At 40.1% G+C, this 26,470-nt stretch overlaps 1 protein-coding gene across 6 annotated transcripts in view; it reads right to left on the bottom strand.

Annotated features, from left to right (window-relative positions):
• Nucleotides 1–6,168: 6,168 nt before the first annotated feature.
• The window catches only part of LOC132402669 (centrosomal protein of 170 kDa-like), a 177,974-nt gene continuing 157,672 nt past the window's right edge, over nucleotides 6,169–26,470 (bottom strand). For all 6 annotated transcript variants that reach the window (XM_059985606.1, XM_059985608.1, XM_059985607.1 and 3 more), the window contains 2 exons: nucleotides 18,760–18,811; nucleotides 6,169–9,390 (listed from right to left, as the gene is read on the bottom strand). In XM_059985606.1, the coding sequence (XP_059841589.1) occupies nucleotides 9,185–9,390; nucleotides 18,760–18,811 (258 nt within the window). In that variant the 3' untranslated portion in view covers nucleotides 6,169–9,184. The remainder of the gene's footprint in view (nucleotides 9,391–18,759; nucleotides 18,812–26,470) is intronic.

Here is a 26,470-nt window from a genome sequence, read left to right as displayed (position 1 = left end):
CGTTGGCTTTTCCACTTAAATACACACTCCCGCACAGGTTTCCTTTCATCATCTTCATCATGATGGGCATTCACCACCATTTAAATAGGCTGTGTGCTTGGCCACCTCTGTTAAAGATTTTGCAATGTGGTTGAAGAGGACCGTCACACTGCACTCACTTCCTTTAAGACTATGATTTGAGGCAGTTAAAAGGGATTATACGTGCTTTTTATGATAATTGTAGACAATGTGGCCCTGCTAGATCTGTTGACTGTTTTCCAAGTCAGCTGTGTGTTAGTTCGGCAAAATTACATACCCCGTGGATTGCAGGAAGCAAAGACAGAGGAATACCGGGAGGTATAACCCAACTGAGAAGCTTTGCTGTTGATGAACCAATGTGGACGTGGAGGAAATATAATAGTTTTGTTTATCAAAGACTGAGTGAGGCCTCCATCGGTCAGGGTCAACCACAGATGTTGTGTCCTAGCTGTCTGGATATGCAAGCCTGGGCAGTATGATCTGGAGAGCAAGTTCCCCATCTCCAGGCATCTGATGAACCCAAAGGAACGGCAGAACAGCAGTTTGGCTTGAGCAGCTTCGCAGGAATTGCCAAGCAGCATTGAAATCAATGTAGAATTGTCTTAGAGACTCCAGGTCCAGATTTGTCCCTCAGGGTTTACTCCCGAAGCCTTCCCCATGAGTGGATACAGTCACAAGGCAACTAAGGTTTGAGATCAGAGTTCTCCTCCTAGATGAGCTGCCAATTAATCAAAGATTCATAAACAAATGGAAATGTAATTGCAAATGACAGAGAAACATGCAATCTCAAGATACATTAGCTAAAAGTGAATGCTTTCCTTTATTATTTCAAAGTTCCAGGATGGAATTTGTTAACAGATAGAAACATCAACCATCCACTGTAATTAGGGCTATGTTCCATTGGGTAAACTACAGAATTCTTTTTACCACTGATATGTAGGCCATTACAGGCAAAATATCTAATTTAGGCTGAAATAAAGTAACAGATCCATTAACAGAATAGGAACAGAAACACCAAGACTTCAATGCTCATTGAGATTGGGACAGGCTATTTTTTGCTTAAGATGTGCTTGGTAAGTGGGAGGCTGTCAAAAGTGAAATTTTGAAAGTACAGAGTTTGTATGTTCCTATCAGAATAAAAGGTAGGTATAACAGGTAGAGGGAACCTTGGTTTTTGAGAGATATTGCAGCCCTAGCTAAGAAAAAGAAAGATGCATTTACTCACAGACATACAGTCGATAGAAGTGAGGCAACACAGCAGTGAGGTCATGGAATATATATGCATTACAGAGGATGAGGCTCTTGCTTTCTTGAGACAAATTGATGATGATGATGGCAGCATCCGTCTGTCTCAAAGGATAATGGATAGAGGCACTGGAGTGACCTCTCCAGGGCACAAGCCTGGACAGAAGGTATGGAGATCCTGGAAATACCCAGTTGTCAAGAATCCCCCTCTTGGCAAAAGAGGGTCGATAAATCCCTTGGACCTTGTGGGAGGCTAGTACAGTAATTGCAGGGGCCTTAGCAGAGATATTTAAAACATCCTTAGTTACAGGTGAGGTGCCAGAGGACTGGAGGGTAACTAATGCTGTTCTGTTGCTTAAGAAAAGCTCTAAGAATAAGCAAGGAAATTATAGGCTGGTGAGGTAAATGTCAGTAGTGAGCAAGTTATTGAAAGGTGTTCTAAAGGAATGGATATACAAGTATTTGGATAGACAGGGACTGATTAGCGATTGTCAAAATGGCTTTGTGGGTGGTAGGCCATGTCCAACTATCTTATAGAGTTTATCAAGTAAGTTACTAGTAAAGTTGAAGAAGTGGATGTTGTCTATATGGACTTTAGCAGCCTTTTTAAAAGGCTGGTTTCAAGAAGGTTAAGTTAGTTGGCATTCAGGATGAGGTAGCAAATTGGGTTAGACATTGGCTTCATGGGAGAAGCCAGAGACTGGTAGTAGATTGTTGCCCCTCTGACTGCAGGCCTGTAACTAGTGGCATGCCACAGGTTGCTTGTCATTAATAGTCAGTGATCTGGATGGTAATATGATATACTGGATCAGCAAATTTGCAGATGACACCAAGAATAGGGTGCAGTGGACAGTGAAGAAGGCTATCAATACTTGCAGTGGGATCTGGATCAGCAGGAAAAATGGGCTGAAAAATGGCAAATTTAATTTAATGCAGACAAATGTGAGGTGTTGCACTTTGGGAGGACAAACCAGGGTAGAACTTACGAAGAGTGGTAGGGCACTGAAGAGTGCAGTTAAACTCCTGGGACCTGGGTATACAAACCCACAAATTGTCAAAAGTGGCATTACAAGTAGATAGTAGAGCTTTTAGCATGTTGGCCTTCATAGATCAACATATTGAGTACTGGAGTTGGGATGTTATGTTGAGGTTGTATAAGGCATTAGTGAAGCCTAATTTGGAATACTGTGCTGTTTTGTTCATCTACTTGCAGAAAAGATGAGGTTGAAAGAAGCCAGAGAAAATTTACAAGGATGTTGCTAGGACTTGAGGGCCTGAGTTATATGGAAAGGTTGAGCAAGTTAGGATTTTATTCCCTAGTGTGTAGGAGAATGAGGGGAGATTTGATAGACATATTCAAAATTATAAGGGGCATAGATAGGGTAAATGCAAGTAGGCTTTTTTCCACTGAGATTCGTGATTTATGGGTGAAGGGTGAAAATGTTTAAGGAGAACATGAGGGGGAACTTCACCCAAAAGGAGGTGAGAATGTGGAATGAGATGCCAGTGGATGCAGGTTGCATAAGTGATATTTAGATAGGGACATGGATGGGAGGGGTACGGGGTGCGCGTCAATGGAACTAGGCAGCATAATAATTCTCACGGACCACGTGGGATGAAAGGCCTGTTTCTCTGTTGTAGTGTTGTGTGAATCTGAGACAAATTGTCCAACATTAAGCTCATATTTGAATTAAATGTATATTGCCTGCATTTAATTTGGAACAAAAAAAGTGAAATATCTTCATAATTAGCTGAAGCATGATTAATATTTAAGGTGACACTCAATGGCATAATAGAATTACCTGCATATGAAAACCAGTCAATTTGTGAATGACAGCAAATTAATTCCTTTTCTCTATTTCCTTCAATCAAATAAACACCAATTTTCTATACAACTTTGTTCTTTTTCCAATAGAAAACCAATCCTGTGCACAAGTGCCTTAATTTTTAAGTAGATACCATGAAAAGGAAAGCAACAAACTTTTAGGTTACATATTTGATTTTTTATTATTGATCATCTTCGACCATCACTCCATCCATCAAGCCTTGAGCTCCAGCCACTGGGCCTTTATTTTCCTCTAAATTATAATCAACTTGGATGCTGTCTGCTGTAGAATTCAGAATATTTAAACATGCATGCTTTTGAGGTACTGGATGATGAAAACAAAAATTGTTGAAGTAAATACTGTCCTATTTGTAAAACTTAATACATTTTCCATCACGTAGTCACAAACCCTATGGAATTTAATCCTCTTAAAATCCTGTAAGTACAACTAAATAATGCTTTTCAATTGATGTGATAAGGCACTCTCCAAATTATATTTTTTAATTAATGCTATATTTGTTTAACTAAGAATTTTGAATCATTGTTTTCTGAAGATAGTAATGCAAATTTAATAGAGCAGAATTTTTTGGTAAGGGTCTGGCAATTTGCACCAAGCCATTTGTGAAAACATGATTTATTGCCTTCTGCATCAGCTTAAGATAACAAACCTTAGTTAGGATCATTTCAACAGCCAGGGCTAATCAGAACAGGCTTCAATGATTCCATGGAGGGATGTATTCTGATGGCTGGTTGTTTAGATAGCTTATCCGACCAAAGCTTGGGCATGTAGGTTGTTAGGAGAGCAGTGTAAGCCTTTAACCCATTAATCCCCATCCCAGTATGAAGTCAAGTTGGAAATAGACAATCTGGTACTGCTACCTCAGAGTACAAGGGTTTGTTGCTTAACATCCAAGGTTCCATTTTCAGTAAGTGACATCATTGGTCCACTTTGTTATTCTCCATGTTACAAAGATCTATTAAAGCAATTATAATTCACATCATTGCATTCAGTCAATGACTCTGGGTTATAATTGGTTTGGTGTCATCTGTTAGCTTTCTTGAAGGTTATATTATCCAATTCATAGCTCCTGGCTTTCCTGATTATATGGGACAGGATAATATTGCTGAAGATTACATACTGCAAGACAGAAACTGCTAAGCAATGGCTTTACACAATATAAACTAATACTATTGGCCTCTTTAATCTTACTGGTGGTCCATAAAACTCCATTATTCAGAGGGGGACTAGGTAACCTGGTTTCAATTTAGTAAACTCCTTGCTCCTTCCACTTTTTGCCAAGTGGATAACAACCTCAATCCAATTTGATTTTGGTACACTTAAAGCCACTTCAGGAAATAGGGGGTACAGAAGGGAGGAACTAATAGATTGACAACTTTAGGTAGAACATTAGAAAAATAATTTCCTTTTCCAAAATCCCAGTCCAACCAAAACAGCATCATTCAAGAACTGACCATCTGATATCTGGCAGATCATAGAACAGTCAGACCCTTCAACTCATGTTGTGCTAAGCTTTAAGCAACTTCACAGTCAATTTTAACTTTTCTCTCTGACATAGTCCATAACCTCGCATTTTTCTTTTACAGTGTCCCCTGCTTTATGCCACTTCGCTTTTACAAAAGACCTACATGTTTTCGCATTACAAAGAGGATTTTTGCTTTTATGAAAATTTTTTCCATATAAATTAATGGTTCTTCACTTTACGCCATTTCAGCTTAAGAAAGGTTTCATAGAAACACTCTACTTTTGTAAAGGGGGTGGAGGGAACACGTGTGTGTGTGTGTGTGTGTGCGTGTGTGTGTGTGCACGTGCGCGTATCAGGCTCTACCACCGCCACCACCACAGTGCATTCAGGCACTGAGTGTAAAAACTTTAAACTATCTCTAACATCTATCCTGAACATTCCTCTACTCACCTTAAAGTGATATTATTTGTATTGGCTGTTGCTACTATAGGGGAAAAAAAACCACTTTTTTTCAGAGCTTGGGAGGAGAGTTCATATATCACAGCATATAACTAAATGTGGGACCAGATAGATTTCACCTTCCCATTCCACTGATTCCCCACCCGAAGCTTTACAATAGGATGGCTGCTACAGAAAATGGATTCTGTTCATTCAGTTTAGATTATTTGATAACTTAATATTATCTTTTAATTATTCTAAATAATTTGAAGGAAATCAAGATGGATGGAAGACATTTAAAAGCATAACAATTCTATAATGGCCTCTCTGGTAGTGGGATAGGGGTGGGATGGAGGCAGAGGTGGTGAGAGTTCACCCAGCCTTTTTCATTTGGAGCCAAAGGACTGCAAATGACACAGAAACAGAGCTTTCTGTACATGTCCACGCCAACCATGAGGCCATCCACACAAATCCTACTGTCTGCATTACGCCCATATCCTCTTTAGTCCATATCCCACATCCGGTCTTTAGTCATTGTAATTATATCTGCCTCTACCAGCTTATTCCATATAAACACCCAGCTTAGGTAGAAATTTGCCCTCTCACATTTAGGATGATAATCATTATGGGTGGTGGCCTGGATCGAGCACAGGCTGGTTTATGAAATGGCCATATCAGGCTGCATACCCATCAACACACCCATGAACTTTTGGTCTTTTCAATGATCACACTGACACAAGGAGCGTGAAGATAGAGTGAGGGAAAAGATGAAACTGAACTTGTTCACACAGATTTAATGCAACTTTGTCTTGTCTTTTAGTTTCTGTTTCAAACACGTTTTCTGTGGCAAATATAGGGAGGAAATTTATTTTATTTGAAACAATAAAAATGTAAAAATACAAATGAACATATATAACCAAATAAAAATAAATAGGGCTAACAGAGTTCATACAAAATCAGGAAAACCATATAACTGTAAAACAAAGATATTACAAATTACAACACAAATGTGTAAACACATAAATCAACACAATAAAGTGGTGTTTAGTTAGCACGTTTAGGAATTGGAAAATTCACCCCATTGATATTTAGTAGTGAAGTATCATATACCAGCTAATCACATTTCCAATGATGGGGCAAAACTTGCTACTGTAATAATTATTAGCCAGATTGTGGAGGGTGGGGGGGAGAGAAGAGAGAGCAAGTACAGGCAACACTTGGTAATCTTGAGAAAGAAAAATGATTTTTCATCAAATCATTCAAAAGTTATTTTGGAAAAATACTATATTGCCAATCTAACATTTATTGCATGTTACCATGACCTTAATATTGCACAGTATTTTGCTTCACTGAATTCACATCACAAGTTAGTGAGAATACCTGATCAATTTTGGGTATCAACATTATGGTCTATAATAAATTAAATCTTAGTATCATATGCACTACGGCACAGGCACCTTGGAATATAATGGTGCAATGGACAGAAATAGTAAAATGTCAATGCAAACATTTTCAATAAATGTATACCTTGACTATTGCTCAGTATATTCAGCTATGTATTCAGCAACTGCTTCAGAGTAAAATTACCAGTTAGTGTGATAACCTTGATTGATTCAGTGCCCTGTAGAAGCCATAGTAACTGTGAACTGAAAATACTGTAGAAATGCACCTTACAGGGTCATTGGCAATTAACTTGTCAATAATAAAGTGGGTAGGGTTATCGATTTTAGCATTTGGAAATGTAAAAACAAATGAATATACTGCAATTTAAAAGTATCTTTGGATTATTCACACTTACAAATGATCTGATCATGTATGAATCATAAAAGATTGTTGTTGCTCTCTCTTCCCCCATTCCCCCACCAAATCTCCTGAATCACTGCAAAGACCATGTACTATTTTTTCCAAGGTTACACCATGCCTGTAGAAAGAGCAATCTATGTGGCAATAAATTTAAAAAAAGCAAGGCAGTGCCATGAGTGATTTGGCCACAAAAATAAGTTCATTCTTGAAAATATTTCAAGGCAGCTGATCTACTTAGTAGGAGGTTAACTTGTACCAGAGAGCTATAACCACTCAAGACAACCTTTAGCAAAAGTGACTGATGCAACATTCAGCCCATTGTTATCATTTAAGAGCAAGCTTGTTCCTTTCTGCAGAGAGCCCAGCAGGGTGTGATGCACATCTGTCGGGTTCAATTCTAGCTTTCTTCTTAGAGTGGCTGAAAAGTAAAAGGGAGAGGAGGAGTGGCTATACTTTTATTTCCTGGTGGCAAACACAGTCACATTAGTTTAAGGCCTAAAGTTTGTTCTGTAATCTTTCTGAGCACAGATATTTGATTCAGGTAGGCAGTTTGGAACTAGAAGTACTCACTTAACAAAACACAAACATTACATTAACCTAGTCAATACATAACTAAATATTAATGTTGTTCTGCGATTAAACATTAATTAGGTTTAAATTACTGTTTCCCTTATAAATGAAAGAGCTGTACTGTTGATAATGCTGGTCAATACAAATATTGTGGTGGAGAATGTCTCACAGACTTTTGATATCCAGAACAGACAACAAATGCTTTCATGGAAGATTCTGTACAGATCTCTCCACCTTCTCCCAACTAATATCTTAAATGCAACCTCAAATACATATTCTATTTGCAGCGAATGGCTTCCATTTTTCATTGCATGCATTTCTATGGCTTCTCCAAGTGTCATTTCAAAATAATGCTGAGTAACAAAACATTCTGCATTTACAACCATTAAGCAATTGATAAAGTTAATTTTACTTGGGGAACGTTATTCCGTTTTAACTTTTACATGATGGACGGAGAATAGTTATTAAAATCTGATTGGAAAGGGAGGTATCAGTGTGGTGAAGGGAACATATAGTGAGCAATAAACACTCAGATCTGGTACAGCAGAGTTAAATATAGAACTAAGCTGAGTATACCCAGTATAATTTCAGCACCACTTTTCCTTTCTACTCATGCTACACTGCTACAAGTCATCTGAATTGATCAGTTACATTTTATGAACCCCTGCCAAAACTAGTGTGGAAAATGTCCTAAACTAATTTCACATCAAGTGAATGCACGTGAGGAAACTTTTACTCCCATTTTCGAATGGATGCAAAACCATGCCAGAAATGTGAATGTGTACTGCTTCACCTGTGCTTCTCTAATCCAAAGGTTTGCTTTAAAAAAAATGAAAGACTAATTTCCACTAATGCAGTACAACATGTGAACCAACTGAAATTTTGATAAGAGTCCATCACTAATGGTCATTGATTGTGAGCACTCTTCCCAACTGGTTAATCACTCTACTGTAACAGAATTGAAAACATACAGATTTTCCCTTTGACCTAAATGATACATAACCCTTCAATCAAGTTCTATAAAGTCAATGCAACATTTGCTATTTTCGATAGTTGTAGTTTTGTTTAAATGCGACAGAAAGAAATAAAAATGAAATACCAATGCTATACTCCCATCCTGCAGATTGTGTTGTTAATAGTGCAAAAATGTATGCTAAAAATGCTGCAATCAACAAGACTTTGCAGTATTATCAACTTCTGACCAGAGCATAAAGTACAGTTTTTTTTCTCATATTACAATAATTGCTGAATATGTTTTCTACTTTATACAGTTAAGGAATATCCTATGTAGAATTTGTGGTTTACATGTTAAACACACATAAATAACAAACACCAGTCCTTGATACAACATAACGTGCTTCAAACTGACCAATAATGAGCAGCTTGGCACTAATGTTTCGTTTTTCAGTATTCTAGGCTTGTATTACCAATAAATTAGTCCATTTTACATTGCATTTTTATTCCAGTTTTAGTAATAATGCCAATTTGCTTCTCCATCTCATTTTGAAGATGTCTCCTGAATCTGTCAATGTGATTCACATTTCACTGCACACCAATGTGTGTAACCCCATCCCCATGCCCCCCCCCAACTTACCCCAACCTAATGTTCCATTACTGCATGGACGCAAAGCTTACAGCTCTAGCAAGAGTAACGTGGTGACAAAAGAACCACGGAAAGCAGGAAAATACCTTGAGGCTACATAATTAAATGGCAAGCAAATGTTCTCCTAACACAGGCCAAATCAAAAATGTGGTCTGTTGATATGTGCTTTGCCACTTTAAAAGAAAATACAAAACAATGCTACTCATGCAAAGAATTGTCTTTATCTTCTCCATTATGTTTGTACTGGCTTAAATGGTTGCTGTAGTCAGAGTCAGAGGCTGTGATACGAGAATGGTGGGTCGGACTGCTCTTCAGTTTGGGCTGTCCAGGCAAACTGGGGCTTGTTTTTTTCAGGCCACATGCTGAATCCAGTGCACCATCTGGATCAATCATCACGTTGATGGCTAAAAAGGGAAAACAAGGCAACTGTAAAAGAGGTATCACTTCAATCACAATAATAAAACTGTCAGACTTCACAATTTGTATTCAAAGTTCAAAGCAAATTTATTATACTATACACAACCTTGAGATTCACAGGAAAATAAAGAAATACAATAGAATCAATAGAAAGCCATTCATAAAGACCAACAAATATCCAATGTGCAAAAGAGGACAAATTGTGGAAAATAATAAGAAGCATGGCCCTTAATATCATTAAGGATTACACTTATCAATCCAGCAAACTCTTTGACTTTCGATCATCAGGCAGGAGACTCTGATGCATAAAAACAAGAATGGTCAAGATGAGAAACAGTTTCTTCCCCCAAGTCACTAGGTTTCTGAACTCCCTGCCGCATTTTATTTAAAGTGTCACTGGTTAATTTGTTCCTTACTTTACAATATTTAATATTAGTGCACTTTAGTATGTTATTTATGTGTGATTCATCTGTATATTTTATCTTTTCTTTCATAGGTTATCGTGTGCTATGTGCACTACTGTGCGTTACACCCTGGTTTGAAGAAATGTTGTCTCATTTCTATATACATGATATGGTTATATACATGTATATAGTTAAATGACAATAAACTTGACTTAGAGGTGCAGAATCCCTGAAAACAAGTCTACAGGCTGTGGAGACAGCTCAGTGCTGAGGCAAGTGAAGACATCCACGCCATTTCAGGTGTCTGATGGTTGTAGGACAATAACTGTTTCTAAATCTGGTAGCCTGGCACCCAAGGCTCCTGCACCACCCGCCCAATGTTAGTAGTGAGAAGAGCACCTGATTAGTTCCAATGGTTTAAATGGGGCAGAGTTTGTTAAGTGTGTCCAGGACAGATTCCTGTCACTGTATGTTGACAGGCCGACTAGGGGGAATGCCATACTGGATCGAGTATTAAGTAACGAACTGGGTCAGGTCACAGATCTCTCAGTGGGTGAGCATCTGGGGGACAGTGACCACTGCTCCCTGGCCTTTAGCATTATCATGGAAAAGAAGAGAATCAGACAGGACAGGAAAATTTTTAATTGGGGAAGGGCAAGTTATGAGGCTATAAGGTTAGAACTTGGTGATATGAACTGGGATGATGTTTTTGCAGGGAAATGTACTATGGACATGTGGTCAATGTTTCAGGATCTCTTGCAGGATGTTAGGGATAAGTTTGTCCCGGTGAGGAAGATAAAGAATGGTAGGGTGAAGGAACCATGGGTGACAAGTGAAGTGGAAAATCTAGTCAGGTGGAAGAAGGCAGCATACATGAGGTTTAGGAAGCAAGGATCAGATGGGTCTATTGAGGAATATAGGGTAGCAAGAAAGGAGCAAGAAGGGGCTGAGAAGAGCAAGAAGGGGGAATGAGAAGGCCTTGGCGAGTAAGGTAAAGAAAACCCCAGGGCATTCTTCAATTATGTGAAGAACAAAAGGATGACAGGAGTGAAGGTAGGACTGATTAGAGATAAAAGTGGGAAGATGTGCCTGAAGGCTGTGGAAGTAAGCGGGGTCATCAATGAATACTTCTCTTTGGTATTCACCACTGAGAGGGAACTTGATGACGGTGAGGACAATACGAGTGAGGTTGAAGTTCTGATATTAAGGGAGAGTAGTTGTTGGAGTTGTTAAAATACATTAGGATGGATAAGTCCCCGAGGCCTGACGGAATATTCCCCAGGCTTCTCCACGAGGCGAGGGAAGAGATTGCTGAGCCTCTGGCTAGGATCTTTATGTCCTCGTTGTCCACGGGAATGGTACCGGAGGATTGGAGGGAGGCGAATGTTGTCCCTTTGTTTAAAAAAGGTAGTAGGGATAGTCCGGGTAATTATAGACCAGTAAGCCTAATATCTGTAGTGGGAAAGCTGTTGGAAAAGATTCTTAGAAATAGGATCTATGGGCATTTAGAGAATCATGGTCTGATCAGGGACAGTCAGCATGGCTTTGTGAAGGGCAGATCATGTCTAACAAGCCTGATAGAGTTCTCTGAGGAGGTGACCAGGCATATAGATGAGGGTAGTGCAGTGGATGTCATCTACATGGATTTTAGTAAGGCATTTGACAAGATTCAAAAAAAGTAGGCTTATTCAGAAAGTCAGAAGGCATGGGATCCAGGGAAGTTTGGCCAGGTGGATTCAGAATTGACTTGCCTGCAGAAAGCAGAGGGTCATGGTGGAGGGAGTACATTTGTATTGGAGGGTTGTGACTAGTGGTGTCCCACAAGGATTGGTTCTGGGACCTCTACTTTTCATGATTTTTATTAACGACCTGGATGTGGGGGTAGAAGGGAAGGTTGGCATGTTTGCAGATGACACAAAGGTTGCTGGTGTTCTGGATAATGTAGAGGATTGTCGAAGATTGTAGAGAGACATTGATAGGATGCAGGAGTGGGCTGAGAAGTGGCAGATGGAGTTCAACCTGGAGAAGTGTGATGTGGTACACTTTGGAAGGACAAACTCCAAGGCAGAGTACAAAGTAAATGGCAGGATACTTGGGAGTGTGGAGGAGCAGAGGGATCTGTGGGTACATGTTTACAGATCCCTGAAAGTTGCCTCACAGGTAGATAGGGTAGTCAAGAAAGCTTATGCAGTAAGTTGTAAGCTTAGCTTTCATAAGTTGTAGGGTAGAGTTTAAGAGATGCGATGTAATTACGCAGCTCTATAAAACTCTGGTTAGGCCAGACTTGGGAGTACTGTGTCCAGTTCTGGTCGCCTCACTATAGGAAGGATGTGGAAACACTGGAAAGGGTACAGAGGAGATTTACCAGGATGCTGCCTGGTTTAGAGAGTATGTATTATAATCAGAGATTAAGGGAGCTAGGGCTTTACTCTTTGGAGAGAAGAAGGATGAGAGGAGACATGATAGAGGTATACAAGATATTAAGAGGAATAGACAGAGTGGACAGCCAGCGCCTCTTCCCCAGAGCACCACTGCTCAGTACAAGAGGAAGGTTTTTCCACTCAGAGTGGCTGGTGCATGGAATGCACTGCCTGAGTCAGTGGTGGAGGCAGATACACTAGTGAAATTTAAGATACTACTAAACAGGTATATGGAGGAATTTAAGGTGGGGGGGTTATATGGGAGGCAGGGTTTAAGGGTCGGCACAACATTGTGGGACTAAGGGCCTGTACTGTGCTGTACTATTCTATGCTCTATATTCTAAGAGAAGATGTGTCAGACACAGGCAGACTTGACAAGCTCCTGTGGGGGATAATTTGACTATATAACTAGGTGATAAGGGTGATTGATGAGCTGTGGATGTTGTCGACATGGACTTTAGGAAAAGCATTTGACAAGGTCCCTAGTGGAAGCTCTTCCAGAAGATTAAGATGCATGGTATCAATGGTGAATTGGCCATTTTGGTTCAGAACTGGCTTCCCATAGAAGACCAAAGATGGTAGTCAATGGGACTTACTCTAGCTGGGGGTCTGTGATTACTGATGTTCCATAGGAATCTGTACTGGGATCTCCCGTTTGTGACATATATGAATGACCTGGATGAAACTGTAGATGTGCAGGTTAGTAAGTTTGCAGATAATACAAAAATAGATGGTGTTATGGATAGCATAGAAGATTGACAAAGAATACAGTGGAATATAGATCAGTTGCGGATGGAGCCTAACCCAGCCAAATGTGAAGCATTGCACCTTGGTACGTTAATTGTAAAGAGACAGTAGAGTTAAGGGCAAGATCGTTAACTATGCTGATGAACAGAGGGATCTTGGGGATTCAAGTTCAAAACTCCCTGGAAGTGGCTACACTAGTTGATGGGGTTAAGGCAGTACATGGTATGCTTGCCTTTATTAGCTGAGGCACTGAGGTCAAAAGTCAGGAAGTTATGTTGCAACTTTATAAAACTCCAGCTAGGCTGCATCTGGAGTATGCATACAGTTCTGTCACCTCATCATAGGAAGGATATCAAGGCTTTGGAAAAGGTGCACAAGAGATTTAAGAGGATTCTGCCTGGATGAGAGCACATGTGCGTGTGCCTGGATTACAGAGCAAGAGGTATGACACATTTATGTTGATTTCTCTGGTGTGACAGAGGCTGAGGGGAGATCTTATAGAAGTTTATAAGATTATGAGAGGGATAGATAATCTTCTTCTTCTTAAACCCATCTCCCATACTGGGGCACAGGCTGCCAGTAGCAGCTTTCAAGAGTTCACAATGGTGAGCCAAAAGAAGGTTTATCACTTCTCTGACTTCTGCTTTCACTACACAACTTCATACATCCTCTAAGCAATGGTTCCCATCCTCCCAGAGATGAGGTCCTTTGGCCTTATGTTGGTGTTTCTGTAGCTCTGGGTTTTTACAGAATGGGGTGGTAGCCCAATGCTCAACACTCCTCCTTTCACAGCAGGGCTTGGGCCAGCCTATGCTGGTGTTATAGTTAAAGCAGGCAGACAGACAGTATCTTTATCCCAAGACTGAATTAAGGTGCATTTAAGGTGAGAGGGGGGAAAATTCAAAGGAGATGTTAGAGGTGAGTTTTAAAAAAAAACAAACAAAGTGATGGGTGTCTGCGCACTGCCTGGGATGGTGGTAGAGGTAAATACATTAGGAATTTTTAAGAGACCACAAGACCATAAGGTACAGGAGTAGAATTGGCCCATTTGGCCCATCATGTCTGCTACACCACTTCATCATGGCTGATCCAATTTCCCTCTCAGCACCAATCTCCTGCTTTCTCCCTGTATCCCTTCATGCCATGACCGATCAACCTCTGCCTTAAATATATGTAAAGACTTGGCCTCCACAACTGTGTGTGCAGATTAAATCCATAGATTTATCACTCTCTGGCTAAAGAAATTCCTTGTCACCTCCATTCTAAAAGGACACACTCTATTATAAGGCTGTGTCCTCTGGACTCAAGACTATCCATCATAGGGAAACATCTCTCCACATCCACTCTATCAAGGCCTTTCACCATTCCATAGGTTTCAATGAGGTTACCTCTGAATTCTAGTGAGTACAGGCTCAGAGCCATCAAATGCTCTTCATTTGACAAGCCATTCAATCATGGAATCATTTTCATGAACCTCCTTTGAACCCTCTTCAAACCATACACTTCCTGACACTGTATTCCATCTGCCATTTCTTTGCCCATTCTCCTAATTTGTCTAAGTCCTTCTGCAGCCTTCTCTTTCCTCAAAACTACCTGACCCTCCACCTATCTTCATATTGTCTGCAAACTTTGCAACAAAGCCATCAATTCCATCAACTAAATCATTGACATATAACATAAAAAGAATCAAATCTAACACAGACCCCCTGTGGAACATCACTAGTCATCGGCAGCCCGCCAGAAAAGGGTGCTGATGAGTCCTGATGAAGGGTCTCAGCCCAAAACGTTTACTCTTTTCTATAAATACTGCCTGGCTAATAAGTTCCTCCAACAATTTGTTTGTTACTTGGATTTCTAATCTGCAGATTTTCTCTTGTTTGTGATCCAGAAAAATCTCTCTTTATTCCCACTCTTTTCCTCCTGCTTCATCAGCCACTGCTTTATCCATGCTAGAATCCTTCCAGTAACTCCATAGGTTTGTAGCCTGTTAAGTAGCATCATGTTGGCATCTTGTCAAAGACTTCCAAGCACACATTAACAAATTCTCTTTTGTCTATCCTGCTTGTTACTTCTTCAAATTATTCTAACAGATTTGTCAAGCAAGATTTTCCCTTGAGGAAAAATGTTGACTATGGCCTATTTTATCATGTGTCTCTATGCACCCTAAGACCTCATCCTTAATAATCAACTCCAATATCTTCCCAACCACGGAGGTCAGACTAATTGGCCTATAGTTTATTTTTGTCTGCCTCTCTCCCTTCTTAAAGAGTGGAGTGACATTTGCAATTTTCCAGTCTTCTGGAACCATTCCAGAATCTAGTGATTCTTTAAAGATCATTTCTAATGCTTCCACAATCTCTTCAGCCACCTCTTTCAGAACTCTGGGGTGTACACCATCTGGTCCAGGTGACTTATCTACCTTCAGACCTTTCAGTTTCCCAAGATCCTTCTCTCTCATTATGGTAACTTCACACACTTCATGCCCCCTGACACCTGGAACTTCCACCATGCTGCTAGTGTTTTTCCACAGTGAAGACTGATGCAAAATATTTATTCATTTCCTCTGCTATTTCATTGTCCCCCTTTACCACCTCTCCAGCATTTTTTTTCTAACAGTCCGATATCCATTCTCACCTCTCTTTTATATGTTATGTATCTGAACAGGCTTTTGGTATCCTCTTTAACATTATTGGCTAGCTTACTTTCATATTCTATCTTTACCTTCATAATGAATTTCTAGTTGCCTTCTGTTGGTTTTAAAACTTCAAAATCCTCTAGCTTCCTACTAATTTTTGCACTCCTCTCTCATGCCTCTGTAATTCCCTTTACTCTACTGTAATACTGATACATCTGATTTTACCTTCTCAAACTTCAGGGTCAATTCCATCATATTATGATCATTTGCCCTTTTACCTTAAGCCCTCTAATCAACTCTGGTTCATTGCACAACACCCAGTCCAGAATAGCTGATCCCCTAGTGGGCTCAACCACGAGCTGCTCTAAGAAGCCGTCTCGTAGGCACTCTAGAAATTCCGTGCAGAGAGACTCGGGAGTGCTTGTTCAGCAGGCTATCAAGAAGGCAAATGGAATGTTGGCCTTCATTGCTAGAGGGATTGAATTTAAGAGTAGGGAGGCTATGCTGCAATTGTATAGGGTACTGGTGAGGCCGCATCTAGAGTACTGCATGCAGTTCTGGTCTCTTTACTTGAAGAAGGATATACTGGGTTTGGAAGCACTGCAGAGGAGGTCCACCAGGTTGATTCCAGAGATTAGGGAGTTAGACTATGACAACAGATTGAGTCACCTGGAATTGTAATCACTGGAATTCAGAAGAATGACAAGAGATCTTATGGAAACTTAAAATTATGAAAGGGATAGATAAGATAGTTGTTTCCACTGGTAGGTGAGACTAGAACTAGGGGACATAGCCTCAAGATTCAAGGGAGTAGACTTAGGATGGAGATGAGGAGGAACTGCTTTTCCCAGAGAGTGGTGAATCTGTGGAATTCTCTGCCCAATGAAGCAGTGGAGGCTACCTCAGTAATATATTTAAGACAAGGTTGGATAGATCTTTGCGTAGTAAGATAATTAAGGGTTAAGGGGAAAAGGCAGGTAGGTGGAGATGAGTCCATGGTCAGATACCAACTGCACCTCAGTGTGGTATGGCAACTGTCTCGTATTGGACCTCAAAGCACTCCAGCATGTGGTTAAAAACTGCTCAGCGGTTTATTGGCACCCAATTGCCCATCATTGAGAACATCTATCATAAATGCTGCCTGGGCAGGGCAAAAAGCATTATCAAGGTTGCATCTCACCCTAACCATGGACTTTTTACTCTCCTCCCATCTGGTAGGTGCTACAGGAACCTCCGCTCCTGCACCAGCAGGCACAGGAAGAGCTCCTTCCCTGAGACTGTAACCCTGCTGAACCTCACATCACAGCACTAAGCAGTATTGCACCCATATTGTACTGTCTCAGTACTTTTATATTTGTGTGCCGTAGCACTTGCTTTTTATTCACAGTTATTTTGTAAGTAACACTATTCTTTGCATTTCTGGTTAGATGCTAACTGCATTTCTTTTGGCTTTGTATCTGTACTCGGCCCAATGACAATAAAGTTGGATCTAATCTAATCTAATTAACCATGATCTTATTGAAAGGCAGAGAAGGCTTGACAGACTAGATAGCAGACTTTTGCTCCTATTTCTTAAGTTTTTACAGTCTTGTGTTCTCCCTCCCATAGTCCAGCACAAACTTGTTTTTTTCCAAATCTACCTGCAACCCCATGATTATTCTAACATTGCCCTTTTGGCGTGCATTTTCTATCTCGTTGTAAATTTGTAGATCACATCCTTACTACTGTTTGGGGGTCTGTATACAACTCCCATCAGGGTCTTTTTACTCTTGCAGAGATACTTAGATGGGTACATGATGAAAATGGAGGGATATGGACATTGTATAGCGTAAAGTATTAGTTTAGTTAGCCATTTTATTACTAATGTATTTGGTTTGGCACAACTTTGTGGAGCAAAAGGCCTGTTCCTACACTGCACTGTCCTACGCTCCATTAATGCTTAATGCCCATTGTGGGGAAGGATTTATTTTCTTCATGCAGTTCATCTTCATTTTTTTTGTAGCCTATCTGCAAATTAGCTAGATTCACTAAAATCTACCTATTTATAACATTTAAAAAATATTCTTTAAGTTTGGAACATTTCATGAGATGAAGAGGTAGTAATAGATCTCAGTCAAAATACTTGCAAAAATATTGTGATGAATGAAGGGGTAAAAGGTTTGAGAAAGTTATTTCCACTCAAATTGAACACAAAGACTATAGGCAGTTTGAATAAGGTACACTGGAGATTGCATGCAAGTTCAAATTATACAGGAGAGATAAAACAGAACAATGATGTTCTTTCTTTGATTTATTTGTAAAGTAATATGATTAATAGTACAATAACTGCAAATCATAAACACAAGAGACTGCAGATGCTGAAAGTCCAGGGTAACACACAAATTGCTGGAGGAACTCAGCAGGTCAGGCAGCATCTATAGAGAGGAATAAAGAGTTGACATTTCAGGCTTGATGACGGGTCTCGGTCTGAGACGTTAACTATAGATGCTGCCTGAATTGCTGAGTTCTTCCAACACAACTGCAGTGTACTTCAGTTGCTTTAATTCCATTTACTTTGGTAATGAGACGACTATTCATAAACTAAAATTTCCCCAGAACTGCCAGCACTCCGATGGTTACACTTTGTGCTCTGCGGAGATCATTTAGCTTACTATTTTGGACCAAGACATCTGAAGCAGCAAATTTATAAATAACTGAACTATATTATGTTGAGCAAGGACCCTTAGTATTATTAAGGATTCCACCCAGCCATCCATTTAGCATTCCCTTTGACTTTCTACTTCAGGCAGGAGAATCTGATGCAAGAACAAGAACGGTCAGGATGGGAAACAGTTTTCCCTCCAGCCATAGGCTTCTGAACAGCCTGCCACATCGCACTCAAAGTATCACTGGTTAATCTGCTCTGTACCTTAAAATATTTAATTTATGCAGTTCAGTTTGTTTATTTAAGTGTAATCCATCTTTAACTTTCATCCACACTTTCATAAGTCATTATGTGTTATGTATAATACAGTTCTTTACACCCTGGTTTGCAGAAACATTTTCTGTTTTACAATATACATGCATATAGTTAAATGACAATAAACTTCACTCAACTAATCTAATTATTCATTGGTTGCATTACAATGAGATTATGAAAAATCTTTTTACCTTGGAGTTGTTTCTCTACTCTTTTCAGCTCCTGCAGAATCAGTGAAATCTCCTGAGAAGAAAAAAAATCAGATGATGGGTTGAGAACAAAATCTTCAAAACCAAGTGAAACATATTAAATATTTTGACATTTTCAAGACATTTTGCTGACAAAATTGTTTAGAGTAAATTTTATCATCAAGGTACATATACAACACCAAGATTCATTTTTTGCAGGCATACCCAGTAAATCCAAGAACCACAATAGAATCAATGAAAGACCGCACCCAACAAGGTGGACAAATGACCAACGTGCAGAAGACAACCAACTATGGAAATGCAAAAAGAAAGTGAAATAATAATAATAAATAACCAATAGAAAACATGAGCTGAAGAGTCCTTGAAAATGAGTCCATAGGTTGTGGGAACAGTTCAGTTGAGTAAAATTATCCCCACTGGTTTAACATCCTGACTGTTGAGGGTACTAAGTATCCTTGAACCTGGTGATGTAGGTACCTTCTTATTAATGGCAGCAGTGAGAAGAGAGAATGACCTGGGTGGTAGGGGTCCGTGATGACGGATGCTGCTCTCCTGCAATGGCATTCTGTGTAGATATACTCAATTGTGATGAGGGCTTTACCTGTGATGGACTGGGCTGTATCCACTAATTTCTGTAAAATTTTCCATTCAAGGGCATTGGTGTTTCCCTACCAAACTGTGAAATTGCAAGACTAACTGCACTTTGGAAAAGATTGCAAAGTTAAAGACTTCATACCTATCTATAGATATGGAGGAAGACATGAAATAATTAAGGATAACTCTGCACAAGGCTCACTACATATGAACAGGACATGAGTATTATATGATTCAGCAATTCAAATTATTTTCAGACTTTGTAAGGAAAGCCAAGATATCTTTTCATTAGAAATAGTCCTGGCTAGGAATTGCTGCCAGGATGGGATATAGTGGTTAATGATAAAGACCAATTCTACTAAAATTCTAGAATCAATTACTAATTGTATTTACATACAAGGCAATACAGTCACTCCTGTAAAACATTATTCATTCACAATATTGAAAATAAAATTAGTACTGACCAGTGACCAATACTGTCTGGACTGTTTAAAATTACTGCATTGTCTGGTTGCAATATTAACAAGGGATTGCACATTGGTATACATGCTTTAAGAAATATAACATATAGCTTCATTTTCAACTTTCTATCTTTAAAAATATAACAGCAGTTTAAAATGACAATTTTTCCCATTCTTGCCCTGTTAAAAGAAAATCTAGCTGGTTGTATTAGAAACAGAAGAGGCCATCTCTTTGCCAAAATTAATTCAGTTGATAATTGGTGCATTCCACAGATAAACAATAAAGTAAAGGGGAAATAAAATACAAGATCAGTAGCTTAATCAATCAAGTCTGCTCTTTGTGGTATCACAATTTAAAAAGCACGATAATTACGCTGTTAACCAGCATGTAAAACTTCACATTTATAATTTCAATGCAGTTAATATATGTATTTTAACAACGGCATTAAGGAGGTGTAGTGTTTTGTTTGGATCTGGATCACTAACTGTGCGTCACATTTCTTGAAGTAATTTAGCACAGGCAGCATATTGTTTAGAATAGAAGTCTGTATTTACAATTGTAATCAAGGTCTTAACAATAAAACATTTTCTGAATCCTATGTAATCAGTTGAATACAAGCATGTATAGTTCATTCCATTTTAATTATCTGAAAAGTGGCAATGTGCCACGTTTTATAATCCTACTAAATCACAGCTTCATGCCACATTTTTAATTAAATTTATTTGATAATTGTCATCAATCTGTGGAAGATAATGTTATCATTTAAATATTTCTTTACTGTAAAATCTCTTCATCTCAGTCACAGAAGTTATATCAGTAGGGACACATTTATAAATAAGGCTGACTACTTATAAACACAAACAACATCCTCAAAATTGTAATCAGAGAATTATAAAATCAGATTATCTGAAACGTGCTCCATCTTTCACATACAAGTATACAAAGATATAGATTTTATTAAAAAATTTAATATTAATTAACAATTATTTATAAGGATTTAGGAAATTCTTTTACGCACCAAGTTATGATGTGGGATTCTCATGGAATCACTAAAGTAGCTGAAACCTGCTCCAAGATGATATATTGAATAATAGCCAATATTCAATAACTGTCAATTGCCAATATAAATAGGTTTAATTGTGTTTAAACCGCATGGAAAGGGCCTCATTTTATCAACAGCTTTCTCTTTTCCACCCTCCTACACCTCCCTACCCTCCCTCCTCGGATCTGGATTTAGCTCATCCGCCAGCTCATGCTCCTACTCCTCCTCCAACTGTTCATTCGTGCTTTTGCCCTCTTTCTTTCTAGTCCTGATGAACATCGAGTCTTGGCCCAAAACGTCAACTGTCCAATTCCCTCCATAAATGCTGCCTCACCTCCTGAATTCCTCCAACATTTTGTGTGTGTTACATAATTTCCATCATGTCAGCTTGCCACCTGTATGGAAAAGGCCCTAGTACATAACAACCTGCTGTAAATCACACTTTCCATTGAAGATTGTGTCTTGCACCATATAGGAAGAATCATTCCAAAGAACAGGTGGCTGGTGAACTCAAAACAGAAAATTTACTCATTAGAGACTATCATAGTACAAGAAACCTGGCTAACTTGATATGGACAGATATTTGCATACCATGTACAAATTCTAAAAGGTACAAAATGAAAAATAACTTGCAAACTAAACAAAGCTTTAAAACAAGGACTCTTAAAAAAATATAACAAGTACTCCATCTAACAACAGTCAGCTGACTTTGGGTCTCCGATTCCGGAATTTTTCCTCAGGGTTTACTCCCCAAGCCTTCCCTGTGAGGAGGTATAGCTGCAAGGCAGCAGAGGTTTGTAATCAGAGTTTCCCTCTCCTGGTTGAGCTGCCATCCGTGGTTAATGAGTCCCATCTGCCTGGAGCAACTGGTTTTAAGGCGCCAGTGGCTCGCCTTTGCCCCTTCTCCTGTCAGTGAGAACAGTTCTGCCAGGCATAAGAACTATGCCACTCGTGAAGGCCAGGAGTTGGACTTGGTTGTCAGAGGCTGTTTGAGATGCACGCCATGAAGAGCATTTGTTTAGCAGTGGGAGCTTGTCCCCACTACCATCCTTCGGCTATGACTACCTTAGGAACTAAGGCTCAAGGTAGATATAGCTGCCCTACAAGAAACACGTTTGGCAAACACTGAAGGAAAGGGACTAGAGATTTTTCTGGCAGGGAAAGGAACAAGATGAGCCCCACGAGCATGGAGTGGGTTTTGCCGTTAGGAACTCCCTGTTGCAGATGGTGGAGCCACCAGAAAATGGATCAAAACGACTTATGACTCTGTGCCTACACACCAGCCATGGCCCAGTATCTCTCGCCAGTGTGTATGCCCCTACCTTGTACTCCACCTCTGAGGCAAAAGACATGTTCTGCGACAAATTAGAAGCTGTTGTCAGGAATATTCCCAGCGATGAGCACCTTGTTCTCCTTGGTGTCCTCAATGCCAGGGTGGGAGTCAATAACGATTCCTGGCCGTCTTGTCTTGGCCACTTTGGAACTGGCAAAATAAATAACAATGGACAACGTCTCCTGGAGTTCTGCTCCTATCACGGCCTGTGTGTAACTAACTCCTACTTTCAGATGAAGTCGCAGTACAAGGTCTCACGGCGACATCCATGGTGTAAACCCTGGCACCAACTGGATATGATCATCACCAGGCGCTCTTTCATCAACTCTGTACTAATCACCCGCTCATACCACTGCAGACTGTGATACGGATCATGCTTTAGTATGCTGCAAGATCAAACTATGTCCAAAGAAAATCCACCACTCCAAACAAACTGGAAAACCTCGTATCAACACAACAGAGATGAAACAGACAAAAGGTTGACCAGTTTGCCAAGTCAGTACAGGGTGCTATGACTACCTCCTCACAAGGAGATACAGCAACAGAACAATGGTCATACCTTCGTGACACCGTCCACGAATCAGCACTCTCTAACTTTGGAAGAAAGACCACAAAGAGCAGTGACTGGTTTGAGGCAAAGTCCAATATCATGACTCCTGTCATTGAACCAAGCGTGCAGCTCTCACAGAGTACAAGCGCTCACCATCCGACCAAACACTCCAGGCACTTTGAGCTGCTAGAAGCAAAGTGCAACAGACTGCAAGGCAGTGCACAAATGAGTACAGGCTCCAGCTCAGTGAGGACATTCAGACATCAGCTGTGATAGGCAACATCAGGTTGATGTATGATGGTATCAAGAAGGCCGTTGTCCCATCGCAGAGCAAGACAGCACCCCTGAAGTTATCCAGCGGTGAAATAATCACCGACAGAACACTGGGTGGAACACTACTCTGAGCTCTACTTGAGGGAAAATGTTGTTAGCTCAGCCATTGGTGCCATCGACTGTCTACTAGTCATGGATGAACTCAACTCTGTACCAACCATTGAGGACCTCAGCAAGGCAATTGACAGTCTGACCTCAGGGAAAGCTCCTGGAAATGATGGGATTCCTGCAGACCTGATCAAACACTGCAAGAGCTCACTTCTCCAACCTTTACACAAGGTCCTCCGTCAGTGCTGGAAGGAAGGAGCCATGCCACAGGATATGCGCGACTCCAAAATCATCACTTTGTACAAGAATAAGCATGATAGGAGCAACTGCAACAGCTACAGGGGTATCTCCCTCCTGAATATTATCAGCAAAGTCTTTGCTCGTGTAACTCTGGCAGAATGGGTCTACCCCGAGTCCCAATTTGGTTTTCGCACAAAGAGGTCAAATGTTGACATGATTTTCTCACTCCTTCAACTCCAGAAGTGCAGGGAACAACAGAAGCCCCTCTATGTCACTTTCGTTGACTTGACCAAGGCATTCAAACTTGTCAGCTGGGATGGGCTCTTTCAGATTCTCCTCAAGATCGGCTGTCCTTCAGCATCACCTGGAGAGACAAAGTCCCAGACTCTGAGGTCCTCTCCCGTGCTGGACTTCCCACAATGTTCACTCTTTTAAGACAATGCAGACTGTGCTGGCTGGGCCATGTCCATCGTATGAAGAATGGTAGACTGCCAAAGGATATCCTCTACGGAGAACTAGCAACAGGCAAGAGGAACGTTGGTAGACCCCAGCTTCATTTCAAGGACCTCTGCAAGCATGACATGAAAAATCAACACAGAGTGCTGGGAGGATACGGCAGATGACCGCAAAAAATGACGAGGTACTCTTCAGCAACACCTAGAGCAAGGCGAATGAGTGATACGGAGTCAGTTTGAGTAGTGGAGAGCTAAACGGAGAGCACAGCGGACAGCAGACAACAATTCCACGATTCCCTACACGCGCAGCAACTGTGACAGAGCCTACCGTTCCAGGATCGGCCTCAATAGCCACAGTCAACGCTGCTCGACAAACCAGTGACATGATATGCGAGGCGCAGTATCCATTGTCGACTATGACTGACGGACCCCACACATACTCTAATATATCTTGTAAATGATACAGTAACAGCAATATAATATCTAATATAAGTAACAGTAATAATAAAATACCTTCAAGAATTGTGACATTTTAATTGCTCTAATTATAGTGGTTAATTAAAGCTTCATGTTCCATCACATTATTTTTTTGCTGTACAACTTACATTCTGGTAACTTCTTGTGATTTGTAAAAATTAATAACTTTTTGAAATAATATTCCCATAATATACTAAGGCAAAAATGAGATTAATCTGTGACTTAAATCAATGACAGAAATATGGTTTCAAAAAAGTTATTAATATTTAACCACATTTCTATCAGTGTGAAAGAGATCGGGGGCTGAGCAAATCCGCATCTGCACCTTCCTCCTTAACTGCTGCTAATCATTCTGGACCATGTCCAAATATGTTGATCCCAATATTGACTTGTGAAGTACATGAGAACAGTGAACACAGCAACAGAATATTTGCCTGGAAAGGGGAAAAATTGGACTATTCACAGAAAATGAACATGTGTAGGTACAAATAAGAAAAGGTAGAGGGGCAAAAAATTGAGAATGACAGGTTGATGGAGAAAAAATAAATTGCTGAAATTCAAGTAAATAGCCCGGGTCATTCAGCAAAAAAAAATTTCTCATCAGCTATTTGGCCCTTCAAATCTATGCTGTTCTCATGGCAACTGTATCAATCCATTCCCACATTTATTTCCCTGTATCCTATTCTTTCACACATGCCTATTAACACTCCAATTACCCCCCACCCCACCACATCCACAGACATAATTTAGTTAATTAATCAACCACCAGCTCCTAAGGCTGTGACAGGAAAGGAACACTGGAAACCCACACAAAGAGACACACTACATACACCACAAGGACATTACTGTATGTCAGAGATGAACCTCGGTCACTGCACTTGGCCAAAATACAGAACCAATGTGTTACCTAAAGCATCGAAACCGAAACACCTCCTCAACAAACCTCGGTGGGGGGGGGGGCGGGGGGAATCAATGATTCAGTGGAATTCTCAAAGATAGTAGATTTGGAGAGAATTTATGGCAACACCAATAGTTTGTTCAAATTTTATTCCATGGACCTGGACACAAAAAGAGTATGCATTCAGAGGGATGTTGAACTATCACAAGAAACTTGTCTGTTGCTTCAGGTGAATGCTAAAAGATCCCTCTGTTAGCTTTGGAAGTCAAAGAAGCAAAAAGAATACTTGTCTTTCATTTAACATCACAAAGACCCTAATGGGATTATAAAGTCACTGGGAAAGGCTGCTGCATCCTTAATTGGCAGTAAAGCATTTCATGAGAGATATAGTTGTATTTTTTGCTTATGTCTGTCTCATTTTGGGAGACCAGAATATCATACTGTTTTTCAGAGGTTATTTTGTTTCATAATACAACAGGGAGTAGGCCCTTTGAACCACACCACCCCAGCAAGATCACAACCCTGATTAACTCTAACCTAATCGTGGGACAATTTACAAAGACCTATTAACATACTTGGCACATCTTTGGACAGTGGGAGGGAACCTGGAGGCCCCAGAGAAAACCCACATATTCCACGGAGAGCACATATAGAGACATCTCACAGAATGTACCGGAATTGAACTCTGAAATGCCCCAAGCTGTAATTGCGTAGCGTTAACTGCCAACAGATTGTTAAAACAAAATTAAAGAGGATATTGGCTTTGATTAGAGGTTGGTTATTGTGTAGAATACAGCAATTGTTTTAATAATGGGTTGTGGGCAGTCTTACATACCCCGTGGGTATCTTGTGACTGACTGTCTTATGACCGTGATGTAATTTTCCAGTCAGTGTGAGGTCACATGATGTAATGTTCCAACAGGTATACAAGGGGAAACCGCTGTTGTGAGGCAGGTTAGTTCGATAGTTAGTTTTGTTGCATATTCATTTCATGATGCAGCTTCATTTTTAAAGCGGAGTTTTTACTTCCTATTGTAAGGAGCAAAAACTTGTGCTGGCAGTTTTGCCAATCGCTGCCGGTTCTGGTTTGTTGCATCTTTGATTTATCTTTACAGTCGAATTGGAGAGTGAAGACTTTACCAAAGTACAGGAACACAAAGGATTGAGTAAAGTTGATGTCGTTCGGTGGTTTTATGAAGGATCGACCTTACCGAGTCTTCGTTCAGGAACAGTGACCTGCATCTGAGGTAACCCCTGCAAG

Source organism: Hypanus sabinus, chromosome 12, assembly GCF_030144855.1.
Source record: "Hypanus sabinus isolate sHypSab1 chromosome 12, sHypSab1.hap1, whole genome shotgun sequence".
NCBI classification, from domain to species: domain Eukaryota; kingdom Metazoa; phylum Chordata; class Chondrichthyes; order Myliobatiformes; family Dasyatidae; genus Hypanus; species Hypanus sabinus.
The sequence above is the reverse complement of the archived record's forward strand: the minus strand, read 5'-3'. Positions and strand labels throughout refer to the sequence as shown.